The sequence below is a fragment of the Mytilus galloprovincialis genome, chromosome 6 (genome assembly GCF_965363235.1).
Source record: "Mytilus galloprovincialis chromosome 6, xbMytGall1.hap1.1, whole genome shotgun sequence".
NCBI lineage: Eukaryota > Metazoa > Mollusca > Bivalvia > Mytilida > Mytilidae > Mytilus > Mytilus galloprovincialis.
Genome location: NC_134843.1, coordinates 71,026,550 through 71,053,815, shown reverse-complemented (window position 1 = coordinate 71,053,815; position 27,266 = coordinate 71,026,550). Strand labels below are relative to the sequence as shown.

The 27,266-nt window shown below is 33.6% G+C and overlaps 2 protein-coding genes across 2 annotated transcripts; both read left to right on the top strand.

Annotated features, from left to right (window-relative positions):
• Positions 1-474: 474 nt before the first annotated feature.
• LOC143080228 (uncharacterized) lies at positions 475-11,270 on the top strand. Its single transcript, XM_076255957.1, has one exon. It carries the CDS (start codon positions 511-513, stop codon positions 9,997-9,999), a length of 9,489 nt encoding a protein of 3,162 aa, XP_076112072.1. The 5' UTR covers positions 475-510; the 3' UTR covers positions 10,000-11,270.
• On the top strand, positions 10,018-27,266 carry LOC143080229 (polyketide synthase PksJ-like). The gene is made up of 4 exons (XM_076255958.1): positions 10,018-16,164; positions 17,662-22,192; positions 23,032-23,089; positions 24,904-27,266. The coding sequence occupies exons 1-2, from the start codon at positions 10,176-10,178 to the stop codon at positions 19,122-19,124; spliced, it is 7,452 nt and encodes a 2,483-aa protein (XP_076112073.1). The 5' UTR covers positions 10,018-10,175; the 3' UTR covers positions 19,125-22,192; positions 23,032-23,089; positions 24,904-27,266.

Genomic DNA, 27,266 nt, shown 5'->3' with positions numbered 1-27,266 from the left:
AAGTTTCGTGAAAAATTATATCTTAGAATATAATTTTGATATGCACTACTATTTTATTCAAAGGTCAAATCATAGGGCTAAGCGATTTATTGTCAACATTTATATACACCGAACTTGTTATAGAGTTCAAACTTATACTAAAATTGTGTACTACCCCTGCCTTAACTTTTTGCCTACTTCAGAATTCATTTTTCACCGCAATAGCATGTTTTTATACTGGTAACGGTCCCAAGTTATGTCTTTATTAGATGGAACATAGAGATAATATCTGGGAACCAGTATGTCAACAAATCAAACTATCTATGAATATAATACATCTCCCTAAAAGAGGCTTGGTTTGAGAAACAGCTGTATTTACAAAGTGCAACCTTTAATATCTTTTTAATTGTTCAAACTTAATGCTGGTTACTAGTGATAGTACATGACAAAACTAAATACTAAAAACTGATATTCAAGGCTTGATCACTTCTTTGTATTTAGTGAATATCAAACTGTTGACACCATCCGCAAATGCAAATGAACAACTGTACCTTTTCAGATGTAATAGACGAAATGGCAAGCAGCACATTTCCAGTTGCTGTAATTGCAAAAACAGTGCGGCTACCACATGCCGCCAATTGCGAGGAATTCTGGCAATTGATGAATGATGGTGTTGATACTGTTAAAGATTTCCCAGCATCCCGAGCCAACGACATTAAACATGTACTGTCAGCGTATGGGGACCAGTTACTTGATACAGAAAATCCTTTTTTTACTGGATCGTTCTTTGAATCAGTGGACAAGTTTGATTCAGATATGTTTCAAGTTAATTCCAGAGAGGCGCTATTCATCGAGCCAGAGCAAAGAATATTTCTCGAAACTGTCTGGGAATTGATAGAAAATGCAGGGTACGCATCAAAAATAAAAGGCTCGAACACGGGCGTCTATGTTGGAAACACTGTGAACAAATATAAATTTATACTTACAGAAAACCATCCCAGTATTTCACACGGAAATCATTCTCCTTTCATTTCATCAAGAGTGTCATATACCTTTGATCTACATGGGCCTGCCATGATGGTAGCCACTGGATGTTCATCGTCTCTTTTAGCAGTACATTTAGCATGCCAAGCACTTCTATCAGGCGATTGTGACATGGCCATTGCTGGAGGAATCACTCTTGATCTACTTCCTGTTAGTGTCAAAACTGATATATGGAATCAGCTTGGTATCACCGGGCAACATGTTAAGTGTAGAGCTTTTGATGCTTCTGCAAAAGGCATCGCTAAAGGGGAAGGGTGTGGGGTTATTCTGTTAAAACCCTTAAGCAAGGCAATACAAGATGGGGATTATATAGAGGCAATCTTAGAGGCAACTACTGCAAATCAGGATGGTCATTCTAACGGTATTACAGCACCACATCCAGTGGCACAATCTGAAATGCTTGAAAGAGCGTATGCATTAGCAAACATCAACCCGTATCAAATAGATTATTTCGAAGCACATGGAACCGGGACAGAATTAGGTGATCCGATCGAGATATCTGGCATTACAAAGGCATTCACTAAACATCAACAGGATCCTTCAGTGGAATGTAAGAAAATACCTATAGGTTCAGTTAAAGCAAATATAGGACATTTGGCAGATGGAGCAGCTGGTATAGTTTCCCTGATTAAAACAATTATATGCATGCAAAAATACAGGATTCCAGCAGCTATCAATTATTCAGAACCGAATCCTCATATTAACTGGTCGAAGTCACCTGTATATGTCAATACAAATAAACTTGATTGGTTACCAAAACCCGATCTGTCTGCACGATTTGCCAGTGTTAGCGCGTTTGGACTCCTAGGAACGAACATTCATGCAGTTGTTAAAGAATACCATCATGTTCCACAAACTTTAGACAACGAAAACCCCGTCACGGATAAAGAAGTCATGCTGTTTGCAATGGCAGCAAAAACAAAACAATCCCTCTCTTTGTTTGTTGAAAAGATGAAAAAGTATTTTTTGACAAATTCAAACAAAAGTACAGAGAATTTAATGAATGCATGTTACACTATCAATACTGGACGAGCACAAAAAAAAATGTTAGTAAGAGCGGTTGCATGGGGAACAGAATGGCAAGAAATGGAAAACTCTTTAACTGGACTTGATGCAATGCTGAAAGTAGAGACTAATGATTTGCACGCCAAAGATCTGACATTTTCAATTTTGAATGAGGATTTGAAGGATAATGCTTGTTTTGAAGAATTGAATAATGCTAACAAGCAAGTTATAAATAGTTTTCTGAAAGGTTGTAGTGTGGACTGGACAATACTGTACACGCAACCAGGTAGATTCAAGAAAATTCCAGACCTACCAACTTATTGTTTTGATCGCACAAGATTCTGGCCAGATTTAAAGTGTCCTATCAATAGTGAACTGTTGACACTTGAAGACCAAGCGCTGAACGTCAAAAAAGTATCGAAAGAATCCAGTAAAAATCTTGAACCACAAGATGACAGCAGTTTACAATCTGCAGAAACCTTCCTACAAAGTGCTTTAAACAAAGCTTTGAACGTGAATGTTAACTGGGATACTGTATCAGATAACTTATATTCTTTTGGAATGGACTCTCTTATGTTTGCGCAAGTATCTATGCAGCTGCAAGAGAAATTTGGTTGTAAAATATTGATGACTGATTTCCATGAAGATCCTTCTTATAATGGCCTAATAAACTTAGTACAGAGAAATCTAGACAAAACATGGATTAAAAGGATCAGTGATAACTGCCATAACTTAAGTTCACTACATCATTCTTCTCATTCCAACGAATGCCAAGAGAACAATGATCTATGTTATCCGATTTCATTTGCCCAGAGGCGACTTTGGGTAATGCAACAAATCACTGCAGATCAATGTCTCTATAATGCAACAAACTGTATAAAACTCAGTGGTGAATTTCATTCAATAGCCTTTGTGAAAGCTGTTAATGTAGTTTTAGCCCGCCATTGTGCATTTTCGACCATTTTTGAAGACAGGGGTGATGGTACTGTTCAGATTATAAAAAGAGATATGGCTTTTCCAATACAAGAAATTAAGTTAGACACTCGGGTACAGGATCCAGATATTGAGGTCATGGATTTATACAAACAAGATTATAAAACTCCCTTCGATCTGACAAAAGGGCCTCTTTTTAGATGCAAACTTTATCATTTGCCAAATAATTCCTATTACTTCACAATGGTAATACATCATATTATTTTTGATGGTTGGTCACATTTTATTTTCTACAATGAATTATGGTCCACATACAAAAAGATGTGCGAAGGTGATGACTACGATACCTCAATACAGAAACCGTTGTATGCCGAATGGGCTTACGAGGAACAACAAAGTACCAGTCTACCGAAATCATCTAAAGATATGTCATACTGGAAACAGAAGCTTGCAGGAGAACTACCACGCACCACATTTCCAGGAGATAAAGTAAGACCCAACATGTTCACAAACAAAGGAAAAAGAATTACAACTTTTATTGATAATACCGTTGTTAAAAATGTTCAGTTAGTCCAGAGAAATCACACTTTATTTTCAACCCTTCTGTCATGTGTTTTTGTATTACTGAAAATTTATAGTGGAGAATCCGATCTTATCATTGGAACACCTGTTGCTGGTCGAAACAATTCAAAACTAGGAAACGTTATCGGTTGTTTCATTAACACATTAGTCCTTCGAGTTCAGCTTGAAGGTCACCAGTCTTTCGAGGAGATAGTCCAAATAGTTTCCAATACATTCATGCAAGCATACGATCACATAGATGCACCCTTTGACTATCTTGTGAGCCAATTAAACTTACCGCGGGACACAAGTGAGACACCAATATTCAGCATTAATGTCTGTTACCACAATACAGAAAACAAATCCGAACACGTCTCGCCGCCTGAAGGACTTCACACAGAGAGAAGACTTTTGCATAATGATACTTCAAAATGGGATATGCAGTTCGACTTTCTTCAGGAAAGAAGTGGTATGCGATTTACATTAGAATATTATAGCGATGTGTTTTCTGATGTATACGCACAGAACATTGCAAATAGTTTTTGTCGCTTACTTGAAAGTGTTAGTAAACCATCTACCAACATGCTACAGGAATTAGCGACTGTTATATCATCAGATTCGCCCATAGATCTAACTTACAGTTCGAAGTCAATTCTTTGTGGTGAAACCGTTAATCTAGAAAATCAAACGCTATCAAAAAAGTTATTCACTAGCTTTAACAAAAACGAAGATGATGTAGCATGTTTTGAAAATGAGATTAGGTACAAGTATGGTTCTTTATTAACACATGCAAAACAATTGACAGTACTCATCAGAAAACATTGTGACATTCCACAGCGTTCTCGTGTAGGACTTTTGATAGATAACAGCTATTATGCAATTTTGGCAATGATTAGTTGTATGATCAGTGGATTAACCTATGTTCCATTGGACAAGAACAATGGCAAAAACAAAAATCAGCAAGTTTGTACTGAGGCAGAATGTAAAATAATCCTCTTTGGTCGTTCACATTTATCAATTGCAAACCATTTGCAATGGGCATGTCATGCAGTTAAGACCATAGTATGCTTAGATGCCGACAACTTTGCGGGACTTGATGAAAACCTTGATTCACCTTTGATGGAAAAGGAACTATGGAACTCTGTAGCCGATGAAGCGAAAAATGATATTGAAGGAGGAGGTTGGAAAAGTTCTTATACTGGGGAATACATGACCGAAAATGAGATGAACGAGTATGCAGAAAATGTTCGCATGAAACTGCAAGATTATCTCTTCAAAGATGCGAGAGTATTGGAAATTGGTTGTGCATCAGGAATAACGACAAAAAAGGTGAGGCCACTTGTAGGATTCTATTTAGCGACTGACATCTCACAAATTATGGTCAACAAACTTTCAAAACAATACAAAGATGATTGTAATTTTCAAGCTATTTGTGTCTCAGCTCATGATGTTCACAAGCTGGTAGATCAAAATTTCGATGTTATTATCATAAATAGTGTCGTGCATTGTTTTCCTGGTCATAACTATTTCAAGAAAGTATTTGCGGCATGCGAAAATCTACTCAGTGATAATGGTGTTATTTTTATCGGAGATATCATGGATTTAGATCTGCAAACCAATTTGATAACATCTACAAAATTGTTCAAGGAAAAAAACCCGAATTTAAGAGTAAAGACCGAATGGAACGACGAGCTTTTCCTTTCGAAAGACTTTTTGAGCAATATTTGCAACAATTCTGAAAAGATACAAAGTGTGACATTTTCTAGAAAAATATACACCATATCAAACGAACTTACCGATTTTCGATTTGACGCAATTTTTACAAATGTTTGTAACCATCATAACAAGAAGAATGACGTCAACACATATGCTGCAGGAAATATTCGTTCTCAGAATCCAAACGCATTTGAAGACGAATGGATAGATGGGATAACATTTTCTGATCAGGCGTACATTTTATTTACTTCCGGAACAACTGGAACACCAAAAGGAGTCATCATTAGTCATGAAGCTTTACTAAATTACGTTCTTTGGGCAGCAAAAACATACAACTTTACGACCGAATCTACGATTCCTTTCTTTTCGCCACTAACATTCGATTTCACTGTAACAAGCATTTTCCCACCATTGCTGAATGGAAGTAAAATCAAAATTTTTCCGAACTTTCATGACTCGTACGAAGCAATTGCTTTGTCAAATGATCTCACAATTGCAAAATTTTCGCCTCTACAGTTAGAGACCATTTTGGCTACTGCTAGACAATCAATCAGCATATCAGATTTCATTTTAGGAGGTGAAGAAGTTTCTCCGAAACTTCTTTCAGATTTAAAATGTAACATGAGTGGTAAAGAATTTAAGGTGTGGAATGAATATGGACCAACAGAAGCAACAGTTGGATGCATTTTTAAATGTTTCAAAAGCTCTGATATTCCAGTTAACCAGTCGAATTTTGTAACAATAGGAAAACCAATACAAAATGTGATTGCTGTTGTTGTGAGAAAAGATAACCTTCAAGTGCCAATAGGAGGCAGCGGTACACTCGCTATCGGAGGTAAATGTCTTTGTATAGACTTTACCGGCATTGGTATACTCAAACAAACACAGGTTAAAGAATCTTTCGTTTCGGCTGATTTCGGAAGACCCGGGGAAGTAATGTTACTAACAGACGACATTGTTGAATGTCTTCCAATGTCTGGAGATTTGGCGTACTTCGGTCGGGAAAGCAACAGGACATTAAAAATCAAGGGATTCAGGGTCGATTTATTAGAAGTGCAACACTCCATAGAAAATGAGCCTCTTGTTAACAAAGTATGGGTATGTTCATTTTTATACAAACGTCAACATTACCTTGGAGCAGCAATTTTGTATAAGCAACTTACGCATGAATCTCATCGATCATGGGTTAGTAAAGCTAAATCATCACTGAGGAGTTGTCTTCCAATTCATGCTATTCCAAATGTCTTTATCCAAGTTAGCAAAGCCCCTCTGAATGCGAACGGGAAAATAAATACTCCTTTAATTCAGAGGCTCTGTATTGATGAGCTACAGTCAACCATCGAGAGACATGATATCTGTGAAACTAACCCCCATGAATCTGAGATAGAAAAACAGATGAAAGAAATTTGGCAAAGTGTACTTCCAATTAATCTTTCCTTTTCACAAGAAACGGAAAGTTATTGTGAAGACCATAGGATTTTCAAGCCTACACCTATAGTGCATAGCTATATATCGGGATATCGTATGAACCATGATTTGTTTTCAATGCCAGCCTTATTGCGATTTGATAATCCAATAAGCATTAACATTTTACGGTTAGCTCTACGATGCATCATGATGAAACATGGATCACTACGATCTAGATTCTACACAAACAATAATGTTACCTTACAGGAAATTCTTCCACTGGGAGAAGATCAACCGAGAATCGAAAAGATTGAAATGAACCAAAATAATACCAGTATGTGGAATGAACCTACCTTCATTGAACTTTCTGAAAGATTAGAGAAAAGTCATTCTCTAGCGGATGGTATTCTGTTAAATGCAGGCATAATTGACATAGCAAAGCCATCAGGAAAAACAGAACACTTTTGTCTTGTGGTAATACATCACATTGCAATAGATATAGTGTCATGGCAGCAAGTTTTAGAAGATTTAGCAGACGCCTTTAATCGTCTAAGTAATAACCCAACTAACCCACCAGCTCTAAAAAGATGTGTTTTACCATTTGAAAAGTTTTGCACTACCTTTCATAATCAAAGTATAGAAATTGCAGAATCAGAGGTGTTGTATTGGAAAGAAATTGGAGTAAAATGTCAGAAAACTGGTCAGCTTAAACCGAACAACAAGTCAAACAACTTTTTAACAGCAAAATGGATAGAGTTCATGGTTGAATCAAAAGATGTCAGATCTTTGGCAATTTCAAGTGGATGCTCCGAACAAAACATTTTGTTAACAGCAATTGGACGGAGTATGTGTAAATTGCATGGAAACAATAGATCATCGCTTTGTATGGAAAGTCATGGAAGAAATCTTAAAGATGTTGATTCTACAGACACTGTCGGTTGGTGCACAAGCAAATATCCCATAGTTTTAGACACACCATTAAAGGAACAAATTCATACGCAAATGAGAAATATTTCGGATTATATGAATAATATTCCAAACAGAGGGATAGGATTTGACATGCTGAAGTCAAGAGGACATATATCTTTATCGTATCCAAACATAATGTTTGTGTACCAAGGGTCACTGGATGCTTCAACAAAGCAAGTTTTTGATGGAGGAAAGTACAAGTTCGAGCACATTCCTTGGCTTGAGGTAATGAAAACACATCTGCTTGATGGACGATTTCACCGGCAACTAGATGAAGTTATGGAATTTGATTTAGAAATTATATCATGGATGCACGGAGGATATTTGACCGTTGGATTCCTTTTCGATTCATCTGCATTAAGCTCATCTCTTGTTGATAGCCTTATGCAACATATGCAGGACGAATTAAAGACAATGAATGATGCCATAATTACTGAATCACAGGAAACATGTGTTCAGGTAAGAAAACCATACATTAATGACAGAACTGTTCAAAGTGGTAAAGTGGAAATAATATCAGCAATCAATATAGATCCAAGCTGCAAACATTTGATTTTAGAAGCTTTGAAATATTGCAATTTACGTCTTGATGAGTTGATTATTCATCAACAAGAGAACTTCATGCAGTCGCTTTTAAGACACAAAAATGCTCCATCAACAATATTAGTGGTTATCCCACGTCATCAAAATGAGATTGAGCGGGATCAATTTAGCCTCCTATGCAATGATTTAAAAGCTGTTCACAAAATTATTGTAGTAAACACAGACAACGTTTTTAATAAAAGCAAACATTCATACCAGTTGTCACAGGGTATCAAAGAGATCATTCTGCCAGAGGAATTTACAACCATATTTTATGACAGCGAATCAGATATAAGATATGGTATGCCATTCACTCAGGAAGGATATAGACACTTTGCATTACTTATTGCTAGAGCTATTCATAGCCTTATCTTCAAACGAAAACATAAGGTTATTGTTGTTGATGCAGATTATACATTATGGCATGGTGAGTGTGCCCAGGAAAGGGTTCAATCAAACACAAGAAATTTGTGTTTACAGCAGTTCTTACTTGAACAAAAGAAATATGGAATGGTTTTGGCTGTTATTAGTAAAAATTATCACAAGGACATCGAACGTGCTTTTCAAAACTTGGAGTCGGATTGGTCTCTAAGACTGAACGATTTTGTATCAATTCAAGCAAATTGGGATTCAAAAGTACAAAATATTAGGCATCTTGCCACCTTGTTGAATCTTGGACTTGACTCCTTTATTTTCATAGATGACAACAGTCTTGAATGCGAGGAAATGATATTGTCTTGTCCGGAAGTACTGACACTTAAGTTCCCAAATGACGAAAAGCTTGTTGCTGCTTACCTACAAAATTTCTGGTTTTTGGACGGTCATGACAATACCATCGATACAGCAGATAGAACAGATATGTACACACAAGAATTTAAGAGACAACACGCTATTTCAAAAGTAGACATAAAGTCGAAATCAAGCAGTGAGATGATGACCGAGCTACTTCTCTCTTGGAAAATGAAACTGTGTATAATGAAAACAACCAAGAAAGATTTATTACAAAATGCAGGACTTTATTCCAGATGTAATGAGTTACTTTTCCGGACTAATCAGTTTAAGTTGAACAACATACATATATCTTTAGACGACAAATGTCATGAAACACAAATCTGGGTGATTTCGCTGACCGATAATTTTGGATCATACGGCGCAATAAGCATTTGCATTATCGACAAAATTTCAGACTATGATGCTATTGTTAAACAGTGGGTTGTTAGTTGCAGAGCTCTAGGGCGCTTTGTTGAGCACAGGATAATTGATGAACTGGGAAAACAAACTAACAAGAAGAATGCAGTTACGATGGCATTGCAAAGCACAGGTCGAAATATACCTATTTTGAATTTTCTCTCAGGTTTTGGTATTGAAAACGTCTCAGAAGAGGTTAAAAGAATAAAGATAACTCTTAATCAACCTGATTTTGACGGTTATTGTGAGAACCTTCACGTTATGGTCATTACAGATGATATAAATAATGATTCTTTTAGAAATAACCATACTCCTGAAAACAAAGAACATCATAGAAATATATCTTCACTTCAAGGAAGTACGCTTACCGATGTTCAGAAGTGGATATCCAATACTTGGACACGTTTACAACAGGAACATACTTTACAACACAACTTGTTTCCCATTATACCATTTGAAACATCAAACATATGTGCAGCGTTTTCCCCAGTCCTTCAGAAAAACACGGAAGATCTCCAAGAACTTGTTAAAAAAGTTGGATGGAAGTCTTATGCACACATCAACCCCCAGCCGAAAGTGACGATTTTCTGCAAGCTGGTGGAACATCGTTTTTAGCTGTATTTTTAGTATCAAAGTTAAGACGAGAAGGTAATACTGAAATTAGTATCATTGATATACTAAAACATCCAATATACAAACAATTTGTAAATATAGTTTTAAATGCACCAAAATTGCACGACATTCAAGTACAAAATACAGAAAGCTGTTATTTGTCTACTGCACAGAAAAGGATGCTCATTATGCAGGAATATTCTCCCAATTCTACGGCTTATGTGGAAACAATTGCGATGAAAACAAGAAAAGGCATCAATATCGACGACGTGTTTAAGAACATCTTATCACTACACCCAGAGTTAAAAACAGAAATTCGATTGGTCAAAAACAACAGAGAATACACAAGTTGTATTGATTCCAAACGTGAACATAAAGTCATCTATGAAACTGTAAAACAGAATAATGACATTGCAAAATACATTTCAGATACAATACCAAAAATGGAAGTCATATCTTCTTCTTTAATCAGGTGTCGATACTTGCAAACACAAACCTCAGATTGTTTAGTTTTGCATGTACATCATATTGTTTCTGATGAGATAACTTTACGATGTCTAAAACATGATTTGAAAAAAATACTGAATGGTGAAGACGCCGACAAATGTTCGAAATCATTATCGTATTCGACATATGTTTCCGCGGAGGAGCAATATTTGAAAAGTAGGGAATGCTTATCTGATGAGTCATTTTGGAAAGATCAGTTTGAAACGCTACCACCAGAAGTAAATTTGTCACTATTGCCAATGTCAGAATCAATCTGGAACGAAACTATTCCATACAAAGCAAAACATTTACACAGTTATATAACAAATAGCAGTAAAACTCGCATTTCAAAAATTACTAAAGATTTGGGAACCACCGAATTCGTATACTATTTCGCCTGCACATCAATTGTACTACAACGATATCTTGGTGTTGATGATATGACGTTTGTGGTGCCTGTTACACTACGAGACGACTTGCACCAATCAACGGATGGATTGTTTGTCAATACTTTGCTCTGTCGGGTAAATTTTAACCCATCATTAACATGGCGACAATATATTGCACATGTTGAAGAAGTCTTACTGTTAGCACAAAAGTCTCGTGCATACCCATTAGATAAATTAGCACAAATGTTATTGACAACTCACAAGAAAAGCATTAGTTCATTCTGTTCTCTAATGTTCAATTACAGCAGAACCAACACTGAGAAAGACGAGATTAGGGTATACTCTAAACATGCAAAGATGTCGTTAAGTATAGATATAATTGTTGACGAAAGGAACAAACAGACATCAGTTTTGTTTGAATGGGCAGAAGATGTGTTAGACAGCACTATAGTTGAGCGAATAAGTAACAGTTTGACTGAACTTTGTTCCAGGGATACACCATTGGATCAACAACTAAAAGTCATGGACATTTTATCGTCATCAGAGATACAATTGCTGCAGATGTTCTCTGTAAACGAAATTCCGAACGACAGTCAAGTGTTTACGGATAAGAAAATGCATATACAGTTTGAAATGAACACAGAAAAACATCCAGATAATACAGCTGTCGTTTGCGATGAGGACGTTATCTCATATCAAAATCTAAATAAGATGGCATCACAAATCGCAGAGGGTATTTGTACAGAAATAAATGCGGACATTTTGGAGTCAAATCCTGTGTTATTGTTTACAAAGAAGGACATATATTCTGTTGCAATGATATTGGGCGTTTGGAAATCCGGTGGACACTTTCTTCCAGTTTCTATATCAAACCAGAAAGTTTTAAAAGATATAAGTTCGCGAATTACACCAGCAGCAATTATTTATCACTGTACCGATGAAGATTATAAAACAGTGATAGAAGCGTCCTTCACCTGTCCAGTTATGAATGTTGAAACTCTTATTGAAAATACATACAACCGCTTCCTCTGGAGTCAGGAAGCATCAAGAAAATCAGACATTGTAGCATATGCCATTCAAACGTCTGGATCTACAGGTGTACCAAAGATGTGCAAAATTTCCCATTGCAACCTCAATGTTGTTTCCCATGCTTGGAAGACTGTGTATAATATGGATAAATATGAGGTAAATGTTTTTCAATGGGCACCAGTGTCATTTGACGTGTTTGTTGGAGATCTCGTGCGTTCATTGATTTGCATGCCTGGCAAACTTGTTCTTTGTCCAGACGAACGACGATTGGACGTTTCTTACATTCAACATCAGATAAAATACCATAATATAACTTTCATAGAAGTGACACCGCATTTTGCATCACATTTGATAGAAGACAGTAATGCTTCCGATTTCGAAAGTTTAAAAATTTTAGTTCTGGGGTCGGATGCTACACACAGTCACATATTTGAAAATATAAAAGGAATCTTGAGACCGGATCAGCGTGTTATTAATAGTTATGGAATGACGGAAGCTACTATTGATTCTACATATTTTGACAGTGATAATGTACATTGTACAAGGAGTGGCACAGTTCCGATTGGAAAGCCATTACCAGGAGTATCACTTCATGTCCTAAATACAAACACTTTACTTCCATCTCCTATAGGAACTATTGGGGAACTCTATATTAGCGGAAACGTCCTTGCGTCTGGTGATACTGAAATTGTTGAAATTGGAAAAGAGAAATATGCATTGAAAACCGGAGATATTTGTTGCTGGTTACCGTCTGGGAATCTAGAGCTATATGGTAGGTCAGACGACGTGGTGAAGTTGAGAGGATTTCGCATAAGCACTTTAGAAATTGAAAAACGAATTATTCTCAAAATAAAAGACATCAAAGAAGCATGTGTTTCCGTTTTAATTGATAACAAATCAAGTAACACTCAGTACCTATGTGCATTTGTTGAGATGTATCCAAATCATTCAGTAGATATGAACGTTAATAAGATAAAGCAAATACTTTCCAGTGAGTTACCTTACTACATGGTTCCTGATTTAGTTCACTTTTTGAAAAAACTTCCAATTACAAAACATGGCAAAATTGACAGGAAAAGTCTGCCATCTTTATCAGACATGAATGCCTTAAAATGTAAGAGAATAACATGTGAACATGATGGAAAAGATTCGGACACTGCTAATGTTTTGAAAGCCTTATTCGCAAGAGCAATGGATATAACAGATATAAATGTTATAGATGTTAATCTGACATTCATGGAGAATGGAGGTCATTCTTTAACATTAGTTCGATTTTGTTCTCTTATTAAAAAGGAGACAAAATTCAAAATAGGAATTGCTGATTTATTTTCGTATCCATCTATCTTGACTTTGGCTAACCAAATTGAAGGCAAACAAATATTGGAATCAGAAAACAAAGTAGCAAATGATGATTGTTCAACAGATTCTGAAGATATAGTAATAACTGGATTGGGACTCCGTCTACCTGGTGGCATTATGTCTTTACCGCAGTTATGGGAGGAACTTAAGAATGGAGAAGACCTAGTGCAACAATTTCCGCAAGAAAGGATTTCAGATTTTAAAGACTGTTCTAAATCTATTCCAACCACAGATACATATCGAGGGTCCTTTTTAGATCGAATAGATCAATTCGATAACGATTTTTTCCATATTCCTCCTGGTGAAGCAAAGTTCATGTCTCCAGAACAAAGACTGTTACTGCAAGTAGCAACAGAGGCCTTACTCGAAGGAGAAAACATCAGTAATGTAAATGGGGCTAATATTGGTGTTTTTCTCAGTACTATTGATATTGGATATTCACAGCTTAATTATCCAGATGAAGCAATCTGCGTATCAGGTCTTTTACCAGGAATGGTTGCTACACGTATTGTGTACCAGTGGAATTTAAAAGGACCAAGTATGCTTGTCGATACAGCTTGTTCATCTTCATTAATGGCATTAAAACATGCATGTCAAGCTATTAAAAAGAACGAATGTGACGGGGCGTTAGTAGGAGGTGCTAATCTTGTGATTTATCCAGGAAGAACCGGCGTCTTTGGAAATGCAGGAATTCTTTCACCAGATTTTACCTGTCGACCTTTTGATGAAAATGCAAACGGAACTGTCGTTGGTGAAGGTGTTTTATGTTTATATGTGGAAAGATTAAGTTCAGCAATAAAGCAAGGCAAACATATATATGGTATTGTTAACAGTGTTGCATCAAACAGTGTTGGACACGGGAACGGAATCACAGCTCCGTCTTCGACCTCACAGACTGATGTCATACATAAAGCACTCCTGGCTGCCGGTATAAAAGCCGCAGATATTGGTTATATTGAAACACATGGCACAGGCACAAAGCTAGGGGATAAAGTAGAAATATCAGCTTTATCATCAATATTTAAAGAGAACGTAGCTATTGGTACATCAAAGAGTATGTTTGGACATTTAGACACGACAGCTGGGTTACTTGGACTAGTGAAGGTGTTGGCAACATTTATGTTCAATAAGATACCACCATCTGCAAATTTTAGAATTCCGAATCCAGAACTGAGAGAATCCGCTTTGTCTGTTGTAACCGAAATTCAAGATTGGGAATGTAACAGTTCGGGAAAACAAGTTGCTGGTATTAGCGCATTTGGCTTAACTGGGACGAACTGCCATGCAATAATTTCAAACCATGATGCAAAAAGTATTAAAAAAGTGAGAAAACAGCAAAGCTTCCCGCTGTTTTTCCGAGGCAAGTCCTTCCATCATATACAAAAACAAGCCTGGCTGTATGATTGCCTTATCAAAGAAACAATGCAAAAGGCATCTCTGAATTCCCTCGAAGGTATGTGTTTAGTAGTTGCCAAGAGGTTTCACCAAATGTGTATGGCGAATGTTGGTCACGGTCAATTTCGTTTAGCAATTGATGTAAAAACACCACCACAAGTAATACGCTTATTGTCTATTGTACAATCGACATCGAAAGCGGAAGATTTTATACAGATTTGTAAAATCCGCAGCGACATGCACGTTTCATTTCCTGGCACATGCATAGTAAATTCGGAGATAAACTACTTTAGATCCTTTATACATGACAATCAGATTGACATTTCCGATATTTTTGAAGAAGAGATTAATAATGTGTGCCCAGCATTTGGTGTAACATTGGCTTTGTTTGAAGAAAATCGACATTGGCTGGATCGAAAAACCAGACTTGTACAAATCGAAAACCTGTATGATCTGTTGGACAGAAAGGTATCAGAAAGCAAGGAAATTATAAGGTCTTTACCATTAATGGCCACAGACGACCTAGCATACCTTCAAGGCAGATTTTGTTCATCTGTTATTATAAAACTTCTACGTACTACAAACCTATCCACTCATGTACTTAATAACAGAAGCATATCTCTGAAAGAATCGTTCGAAATCACAGGCATGCTAGAACAGTACGATAAATTATTTTTTGTTATGATAAGGGAGCTTTTAAACAACGGATTTGTAAGAGCAACGGGAAAAGACGAAACAGTATTGAAATTGGATTCATATTTTTTTAACTGCAGTGATATACTTGATGTTGATCCAACAAACGTAGCTGATCATGCCATGAAAAAATACCCTGTTTGGGCAGACTGTTTTCGATTTCCGTTATATTGTTCACAACACTTGCGTAGTGTTTTATGGGGAAACATGAGCCCATTGTCAGTAATTTATCCCCAAGGCGATTTAAATTTTATGTTCCGATTTGATAAACTTGGCGATCCACTTGGAGACGTTTACTACAATACATATATGCAGACGATAGCATCGTACGCTGACCAACTAACTGGAAGAGGGAAGAAAATAAGAATACTAGAAGTAGGTGCCGGTATGGGACATGTAACAAGACAGCTTCTTCCAAAGTTTACAGACATAGGAAACATTGAATATTGGTTCACCGACCTCGGAAAAGCTTTCGTTGAAAATGCAAAGAATACATTTGAAATATATTCGCACTCTATGAAATTTTGTACATTTGATATAACAAAATCTGCTCTAGAACAAGGCGTTATCGGTACGTTCGACATTGTGATTTCCTATAATGTTATTCACACAACTGACAGTATCAAAACTTCTATTGTGAATTTGAAGTCATGTTTAGGGGAAGACGGTACCTTGTTCATAATTGAAAGTGCAAAGAACGAAACATGGGCAACATTAGCCTGGGGTGTACTAGATGGATGGTGGTTTTTCAAAGACTATGATCTTAGACCGTTTGAGCCTATGATGGAACCTGAGAAATGGGAACACATTCTGTCTGGTATGTATTATTTTTTGTTTAATTTTATGAAAATATGAAAAATTGATGTACAATTATAATAATATAAGCCTCGATCAGCTATTTCACACGGTCTGACAAAGGATTCACGAATATTTTGTCACTAATATAACACTTTGGTGTGTGTATTTAATCAACGATGCAATAAATCAATATTTTTGATTTTGAACAAAATTATATTTTTGAATCCATATAAAATAGAAACTTGTACGAGAGTCTTACAAGAGCGTTCAGCAACTTAAATGTTTGTCGTTTGAACTCTGGTTGTCCCATTGTCAAACACATCGTTGATTGATGTCCATGTTTAGTGTTTATATGTCCGTTCGGGGCTCATATTCATTATTGTTTATGGATTTGTTTTTTATTTTAATGATTAATTGTAAAAAAGCAATGAGACAATTATAATTTTTTTTAAAGAGGCAAAAGAAACCAAAAGAAAATTCAAATTCATAAGTCTAATCTATCGGACAATGTTAGGTTTATAAACAAAGCAAAAAACGACAAATAGACCTACAATGGTACACAGAACACAATATCTACAGACTGAGCAACACGAACCCAACAATTCGCCGTTTCAGAATCTCATGCATCCTGGGTAATATTTTCAAAAGCGTACACCAAAGCGTTTTGATTGGTTTAAAACGTCCTTAACAATCGAAATTCAACCAATGACGTAACGTTATTTTCACTTTGGGGTACGAACAATGAAATTACCCATGATGCTTTAGATTCTGAAACGGCCAATTGCTTTGGTGGATAAGCCCGATATCGTGACTTTAATGCATTCGACAGTCTCGTACATATTTTTTTTTTTTTTTTTAATAATAGGAATATTTGAAGAAAAAATGTTTACCTTCCATGTTTGAATTGAATGGAAACTACTTAAACTATTAAAATATTCCATATCAAGTGTGGAATGGTTATCGATTGTATTCATCTCTCGTTTTCTTGTGTAAAATGTATTTTATAATTAGATACCGCTTGATGAATACACTCGTTATAGATTTTAAATTCATTCTTTCCTCCATATTACAAAAGGTTTTATCGAAAGTCAAATAAATGATCGATGCACATTCAAGGCTTGTTGAAACGTTTCTTGTTGATGAAAAGTAGATATTGTTGAAAGGCAAATTATGTTGTTCCTTTTTATTTGCTATTGGGAACTCAGTATTTAGGGAATCTATTCATCAATACCACATTATACCAACAATTAAAATTAATGCGTCATACACAACGAGAACGCTCATTTGGGTGTTATTTACCATTTAAAATAAATCGCAAAGGCTAAAAATGAAATATATGAAATATACAATAGAATATATTATACATCAGAATTCCTAGGAATATTGGTGTAAAATTATGTTTATAACTAAATAAATTGTACGTTTCGAAAAATAAATGTTTTATTCTTTAAAAGCATATGAAAAGAGTATGAAATACTTCTAGATATGTAAGCTCTGACAGCACATTATTTTGTAGATATTGGATTTGCATCTATTGTATCTTGTCCATTTGACGAAGAAGACCGAAATGAAGTAGAAAAATTTTTGTTTGTTTGTTGTGTCAAACCATTGAATGTATCCGAGTCTCGCAGAGCACGTTGGTGGGAAAATATTGATACAGATTTTGAGAATAAAATAGAATTAGAAGATGACGCTGACGTTGACTTAACTGATACCAATTTGTCTACAGAACAGATTGTGCAAAACGAATTAAAACAGATTTGGTCTGAACTGTTAGGAGTACAAGATATAAATCCTGAGGATGATTTTAATTCCCTTGGTGGTGAATCGTTAATTGCAGTTCAAATGATGACACTCGTTCGGAAACGCATAGGCTACCAATTGGAGATAGCTGATACGTTTGGATACCCAAGTTTAGCTGCTTTAGCCAATTTTATTTTCTGTAATCTAAAACCAAAATTAGGCAAAAGTCTCAATAATGATGTTGTTACTGAACGCGGAAAAGATAATGTTTTGCAAACAGATTCCTGTTCCTTTAAAGAAAATAAGTCAAGCAAAATGCTGATGTTTCCAGGTCAAGGGTCACAAAAAGTCGGAATGTGTCGTTCAATGAAGGATAGTGCTGAAGCAAGATATGTTTTCAACAGAGCAGGGAAAATTCTTGGTTATAACATTCTTGACGTTTGTCTTCAAAATGATGAAGAATTGAGCGAGAGGCTGAAATCAACTGCGTTCGTGCAGGTTGCCCTATTTGTAGGATGTTTGGCTAAAATAGAGCAGATTAAGGTAGAAAATCCACACATTTTAACAAATATCAACTGTGTAGCTGGTCTTAGCGTTGGGGAGTTTTGTGCGCTTGTATACGCCGGTGTTTTAAAGTTTGAAGATGCCCTTGAAATTGTAAGGAAACGAGGACAATCAATGGAAGAGGAAGCGAATAGATCATCAACGTCCATGGCTAGTATTTACGGTCCTCGCATGGATCAGCTTCAACATTACTTGAAGATCAATTTTAAATCGTTAGAAATATCCACATATTTAGGGGATAATCAACACACAGTTGCCGGGGCAAATGATGACATAGATTCTTTTGTTGATTATTTGAAATCAAAAGATAAAGAAAGTATGAATGTTATTGACGTTCGGAAATTACGTGTTGCAGGAGCTTTCCATTCGATGTACATGAAGAAAGCGACTGTTGTTGTTGACCCATTAATAGATTCAGTTGAATTTCAAAAACCTCGCACACCTGTTCTTATGAATGTTACTGGGAGTTTTTCAGAAGATGCTAATGATATAAAAGAACAACTTAAAAAACAACTAGTTGAACCTGTACAGTGGAGAAAAACGATAGTATCTGCTTATGAAAGTAATGTTAAACAATTTATTGAGGTATCTCCATCTAGAGTTTTAACATCTATTGTGAAAAAAAGAATTACCGATTGTGAAGGATGTCTCACAGATTTTTTAGAAGTATAGGCAGATTGAATTAAATACTATCAAATTACTCTCATTTTTTGTTTGATTAGATTAGTTGTAAAAAATACGATGTTCAGTTGCTCATGTATGATACTTTTTTACACATGATAAAAACATGACTTGTTATATTGCTATTCAGCGTTTTTTTTCAAAAAATGTTCTCTTGAAATTTATACATTTAAATATATAAAGTCAAGGGGTTATAGTGTTTAGTATTTACAGAATATAAATGAAAGGAGTTCGATTTGATGGGTCTAGTTTGTCTTGCAAAATATTGCGTTCATTTTTAATTGCATTGTAAATATTGTATCTTTCCATGCTAAATAGTATTGTTAAGCAATTTATATATGTATATATACATGATTATTAAGTATTTGTTTGAATCACATTTTGTACACATAATTATATTTATTCTATCATTAAAGCATTTGAATTTAGTTAATTACCATGCGTTTGTATATATGTGTGTGAAGTATTTTGAATAATATGAATGCATAATGTCAGTTGTCTCACTGTTAATAGTGGCTTTGTATTTCATGTATTATAAATGTCCGTCTTAATGTTTTAGCTGTTATATATTTAAGACAGGATGCTTATGATATAATATTAACTGCTATAAATAGGATACTATAATTAATATTGGTTATTCTAAATTTCTTAATTTTTGTAAATAATATAGTGAATAACACCTACATGTAGTTCAATTAATTGACTTGTTCATCAATTTATAATTGAAATTATTTCACATGATTGTGTTGTTTTCTTATAAGTTATAACCAATGTTTGTGGAGTGATGAAAACTTCAATGTTCGTGGATATTTAAATTCGTTTATATGGCAAATTTTGCATACATTCCTTTTGAAAATGTGTATTGCGTTAGGCATTTAAATTCGTGTTTCCCCTGTACCCACGACATCCACGAAAATTGGTATCCAACGCATAATAATGAATCCACGGTATACCTTTTAAGTTTTTAAATTATATCAAGATAGTTTACCAATGCCAATTTTATGTAAATTTGTTAATGTATTTAAAAATAAAAAGATTACTCTATGTGTTAATTGGAGAGCATATTGTGTAGATAAATTGCTTTAATAGTGAAGGAAGGTTTCATGTTGTTAAATATGACATTAAAAAGATGTTTAACCTGTCCAATTAAGATTTTTCAATTTTTGCATTTGCTATTTTAAATTTGCCTAGCTCTGTTCTGTTGTACATGCTTATCAAGTTATCATTTAAAATATAAAACAAATCATATAATCCATGATGTATATGTTGTGTACAAGTTATCATTTTGTACAAGTTATAATTTGTACAAAAATATTGTACAAACTATAGTCCTTTTTCATACAAAATAAATAGTCAGTTTGATTTTTTTTCACATAAATTTTTCGTTTTTCTTTTTAATTTATATTCTCTCGCAATTTAACTATACAATAAATCAAAACACATGAATTAATTTGCAGCAGAAACACTCTAAATTTTAATGTTTATTGTAAAAAAAATGTTAAATGAATTTGATTAAATGAATTTGATTCAAATAATCCGACATTGCATCTCTGCATTGTAACAATAATAACTTCCATGACTTTGATTAGTATGCAATATGTTTATTTCAAAAGATTTGAACAAAACATAAAAGTTTGATCATCAATACCATTTCTCTAAAAGATATATTTTTTTTACAAAATCATATCGTCGTGCTATTGAAGTTTCAGATAAATGATAAGTTCATTTAGATTATTTTTTTATATTTTTGGGTGTTTTGTTTTTCTTCTTCATCTGTTTTTAAATTTATAAATATATATTCATATGTGTGTTTGAGTGTTTGTGTACAATTTCTGTGGATATGTGTTACCAATATGACGTATTGTCAGAACTTTTATATAGCCTTGTCATTTATGTTTCATATTATTAAGTGTTTTTATCATTTATACAAGCTTAAAGTACTACAAATATGAGTAACGATATTGATATTTGAAGTGGTGAAATATTTGCATCTTTCTTTAAAGATATAATGTCATCCTTTTAGTAATCACTTATTTAATCAAAACGCCACTTAAAAATGTGAAGATAAAACACACGTCTAGCGTACTTAAGCCTTATGTCTTAAATGGTAGTTCTTATTAGTCGCTGCAAACAACTTTACAATTGCTTTGATTTAATATATTTCTTTATTGTGTAAGTGTTCTATTTAATTAACAACTTATGTCCAGATAAACATAAATCAAAATTTGTCCATTATAGTGTTGGTGTACACTTTTTAAAAGACTGATGAATAAATTAATTATGAAACGCCGTCTTCGTCAGAAAGGTCGATGACCTTTTTTGAGTCGTAACAAAATAGTTTTACAACTAGATACTGTAGAACTTAATGATATACTTAGGTCAAGTTTAGAAATTTTTGTCAGATATTCGGACTAATTTCATTTTCTGCTATGCAACAGGGTTAAATATTTACCTCATAAAACCCAGTTGTCCTTGTTTACAAGACATCTATAGCTCATACAAGTTCATTTACTAAGATTTAAGCAGACTAAGATTTATTTATTTCGATTTGAGACCCGAATAATACCAATGCAAATATAAGGTAACAGTCCGAGTCAGCCTTTTCCCACCATTTGAAAAAAAAATATCGAAAAGGAGCTCTTTAAACTAATAATATATTTAGCTTAACTTATTTCTTATGCTCTTCTGACTTATAGTATCAATTCTAAATTTTACATATTTTTCAATTTCACCTCAGTTCCCTTTAACCATATAATAGTACAAAAACCTCTGCATTCTTAAATGATAACATATATATAAACAGTGACTTAAGTATATTTATGTTTAATAGGAAAATATACCGCATTTTTTAATGTGTATTATGTATTAAATTTATGAAATTATCTTTTTTTTTATTCTATATGTATAATGTCTACATTTGTTGTAAGATGAAAGTTAAATATTGTTCATCTAATTTATTATTGTTAACATACAAACCATACGATGTGAATGAATTTTCTATTTCAAAGGCAGAATTGCAAGTTAATAAGCAGCAACTCTGTAATCGGATTGTTTAAATGGTGAGCAAAACTTAGTACTAGCTTGAAAATTTTATACAATAGTCATGTTCAGACATTTAATAAGTAATTTATGGTAATACAGTTTGTAAGCACAGATTTTGTATTTATTTACAATTTTTATTATTTGCGCATCCAAAGTATCTATGGTTCTTTATCAAATTTTAATGAAAAATTGACGAACGGGTAGAAAATATCAAAGACAATATACATAGGTGCAATCAGACTTTCAAAATACAGATGCCATTAAACGAAAGACACAAACCAAATAATATGTATGCGAACAAAACAATAGAAGATAACCTGATTGAAAAACACACGCACCTTACGTACTATAAACAAACTAGAATCCATGAAAACAGGATATGGGAAGCTTTTACAAGACACAAAATCTTATTGTCAACCACCTTTAAAATTGTAAAAAATATCCCAAAAAAAATGTAGATAAATAGAGTAGTTCATAAATAGTGAGGTCACAGTCATATACATTGAATAGTTTATAATACATTAATCTGTTTACGTTGCATGCTTTACGATGCTCAATGTAAGCAACTGTGACCTCAATACAACTTCTTGCTTTCTCTAACATAAAATAGATGTTAGATGATTGACAATTAGACAACCATCTACAATATTTCAAACGACGAAGATATAATCATTTTTCCACACAAACATCAGATTATCAGAGAAAATGTGGAGGTGAGATGGACATTTAACGCTTCCTTTTCTCAAATCTTAACAAATATCAATAGCGTGTATCATTCGGAACTGATAAACAGTAACAATCAACAATGATGAATACATCATTGATTGATAGACTGTAATTTATTATTTTTTTTCAGATAATTATTTCACTTTAGCCAAGAACCATACAAGAGAGACAACGTTTCAGAATAGAAGGTAATTATTACTCAGTTTCATATAGATCTAACAAACAAGGATAAATCTGAATTTACATAGTTATTTTGATCTGAGCGTCACTGGTGAGTTTAATGTAGATGAAACGCGCGTCTGACGAATTAAATTATATTCCTGGTACCTTTGATAACTATATACATATTACTTTCTTTTATCAAGTACAATGACATTGCAACGGAAAGATATGCTAATAGTCGAATTCAGAACTCTCACCGTTGCACCTATTAAAAGAGACTTTAGAGACAAATGAATTGCTTTACTATTTTTGGAGAGAAAAAATGTGTCAAAACATGAATGGACAGATTCACACTGCAACACTTTCATGCATAACACGTATTGACTGAGTGTCGGTTTAAATTTGCACCAATAATTCAATAAAAAAAAACTGTTTGTTTTACTCGTGTACTATAATACACAACATAACATTCACAAAACGATACTGACACTGGAATACTATTACAGACTTACTAACCATTGCCAAAAAAACTCACCATAGATACCAGGATTAAAATTTTATATTTACGACAGACGTGCGTTTCGTCTACAAAAACTCATCAGTTATGCTCGAATCAAAAAAATGTTTAAAAGGCAAAATAAAGTACGAATATATTCTAAGTACAATCATGGCTGTATTTAATGTCACAGTTCAGGTATGTCACATGAACAATAAGTTAGCAATAACCGTAACGTTCTCCAAGTTTAGGAATGCAATTTAAAACCAAATACAAATTCTAGCATTTTTAGAATATAAATGTTTGGTCATAGATTATATGAGTTATAAATTAATTAAAATGCGTTAAAAACGGTACATCACTGTTGTAAGTAATATAGATTCTACATATAATCTTAACACCAAATAAAATGTCCAAAATTTGTTTCATTTTGCACTATAAAATGATGAATAGAAATAGCTGTACATGTTGATAATCTTTTTCATTCTTTTTTTGTGGGGGGTATAGTTTTTTATATAGTGTAATGTCTTCTCTGCATAGCCAGTTAAAATAATTTGTATTTCATTAAAATAATACTTAAAATACACCAAAAAAAATTTGGAATCTTCAAAGCTCACCATATATTTGTTCCATCAGTAAAACTCAAAGAAGCTATACTTATATGATGTAATTCCTTGATATGTTATGTGTCTTTTAAACTGCTCCGAAATCAGCTATATACTTCCGCAGCCATATTGTTTTTTTTAGTTGTAATTAGAATAAGAAATGCTTCATAACACATTTTTTTTATATTTATAACTTCTTTTCAATCATTTAAAGATTTGAAATAAAAATCATATAACATATTAACTAAAGATTATGTATTTTTTCAAATATATGTATGTTGGGGTATAAAAATGGCACCAATACACGAATTTAATGTATCACATACTCAAGTAAAAGTGATAAATAGATAAATATTTGTTGTGTGAAACGGGCTATTGTTTAAATCAAATGTTCGATGGTAGTATTCAAATAATTTAAAAAAAAACATTCACCCAATTCCCCATTTCCATTCTCAATGTTTACCATAAAGTTGTTGATAGAATGCCTACTTCTACGTCATTTGATCTCTGATGGAGAGTTATATCATTGTCAATCAAACATTATATTCTTATTGTCATAGAGTTAACAAAATCCTACCCAATGATATTTTTCCAGAACATTCCATTACAAAACATTAAAATACGCAATCCAGAACAATTTTATTAGATTTTGACTGATTTATTTAACCCTCCATATTAATATAAAATAACGATGTATCTAATCAATCAGATATGTGATTTCATAACTTTTATTTTTCAGGGCAGCTGAAGATCTACATGTTGTCGAAAACCGCTCAGTGATAAAGTTGGTCACTGTGACATTGCCTTGATGTTTTGTTTTAATTTGTTACAAATTTCATATTGAAGAAAGTAAGGAAGCGAACAGATATAGTAAACCTAGTTCACATAACATCTGAAGATGTTTTTGCGTATAGTAAAAAAATGTTTACTTTGTAACTGGAAGAAAGAGTTTGATCGTAATATCCAGCGAAGTGTGAGGGTCAAGTTGAAAAAGTTCCCTTTTAGGAAGGGCCATATAGAGATAGTATATAGTTTGGAACTTACAAGTATTTATATGCTTAGGTAGTTATTTTCAATGTATAATCTATTGAAAGTGTATATAGATTTTTAAATTATTTGAAAAAATGTCATTCCAATGATTGATAATGTAGTAATTATAATAATTAAGGAATGACTGTAATATTTGTTCTGTCTATGAAGGAATAACATCAAAAATCTGGTGCACACTGAATAAAGTGTGCACCACATTTTAATGTCATTTCGAATAGACAGAAAAAAAATTCTATCATTTCTTATAAATGAATTCTAAATTCCAATTTAAACCGTAGTAAACATGAAAATACGTCGATGACAAAATTATGTCTATGAGCTGATAAACAAAACAACGTCAGCCAATCAGAAGACGCGTTATATCCAAAATATTTTTTTACGTAATACTAGTAATAACTGTTATGACAGGTTTTGTCAATGTATCCGTCTGTTAGTTTCCATTTTATTATCACTCAGAATGAACGTTCAATTTCTATATATCGTTACCTTCAAATTTAGACAAATATACCTTCAAAATTCACGTATAATTTCGATAACAGTAAGAACTGACATAATGAGCTTTAATCTTAGAGGAAGACTACCATTGTGATTTGCTTTATCAATCGTGTTTCTTGTGTGTTTTCTTCGGTTATTAATAGTTATGAAATAATAAGATCACATATATATATATATTGAACTCGGAGGAAAATTTAAAATGGAAAGTCCCTACAATTTAGTTTTGAATAACAGTGACAAAATCAAAAGATCCTTTACGACGGAACAATATTTTAATTAAGTTTACACTAAGTTCTCATAACCTGTTTATCTTCTCGTTGGCTATATACGGGGGAAAAAATAAAACTATAAAAGGTTACTTTTTTTCTTTTAAATCATTTGTGGTTTTTTTTTTTTTCAATTCATTAGAACGTTCTCTTGCTAATTTATAATAATTAAAATAACGTCCTTTCGGAATTAGACAAACATTGTTTTTAGTGTTTCCAGAGGTGACTTTTTGCATACCTGTCTTAGACCGAGTACATTTAAAATTTATAATTCGAGACAATGTATAGTTTTCTTTACATACTAGTACTGCACATCCTATAACTGCTCCAAATGAAATATTTAGGGTAAAACCCATCATTTTGTTAAATCAAAGCGGACGACGTAAAATTTCCGCGTCCCCTTATTTGTTATTGACGTGAAAAATAAAAATCAACGGAAACGCATTGTCAACGCCATTAACAAGGCAAATGGATATATAGTCAATGCAATTTGACTGCACAAATAGCAAAGTTGCAATAAATAGGGACATATATTCAGTCTTCAAAAAACATTAGAATAACACCCTTTTTACTCAGGTGCAGTACTGTTCAAAAATGAAATAGGCGTTAAACGTGTCGAAATGCTCCTCCCATTTTTTAATGTGTAAAAAAGGCACCTGAAGTCGGAACCCCTCTCCCTTTTAATGTTTGAACACAGACACCCGACGTCTTTCTGCGATTTTGCTGGTATCTCCTAGTAATTTTAAAAGTAAATACGTTCACCGGTGATAAATTTTGACATCGGATTAATTTTCACAGAAATGATATCTATAACTATTTAGTATCTAAGTTATGTACAATTGTGGTTCAAATATTAGATAACGCCATTGTTATACTGTATCTAACAAGTTCTTAACAGTATTTTATTTTCATTTCATTGATATAGTATACGTTATCTATAGAGTGTCTATATGCCATTTTGGTTTTCATTGTTGTGTAATAATTGCGTGTTTTATAGTGTTAAGATTCATTACAGTTTTTGAGCTTTCAATTGTATCATTCTATAAAGGACTTTTTGTTTTGAATTTTCCTAGGAGTTCGGTACTTTTGTTATTTTACCTTTTAATAATTTTGTTAGATTCAACTCAATTGTTTATAAAATTATTAGAAATTGCACATAATTCTGAATATGTGGTATGATCATTATGATTTTTTTCAAATGTGAATCATACTGTGATTTTCCTCCTTAGAATTACTGTAAAGAACGAATTAAAGAACAAAAGATTAAGAACCAATATCGATAAAACTCAAA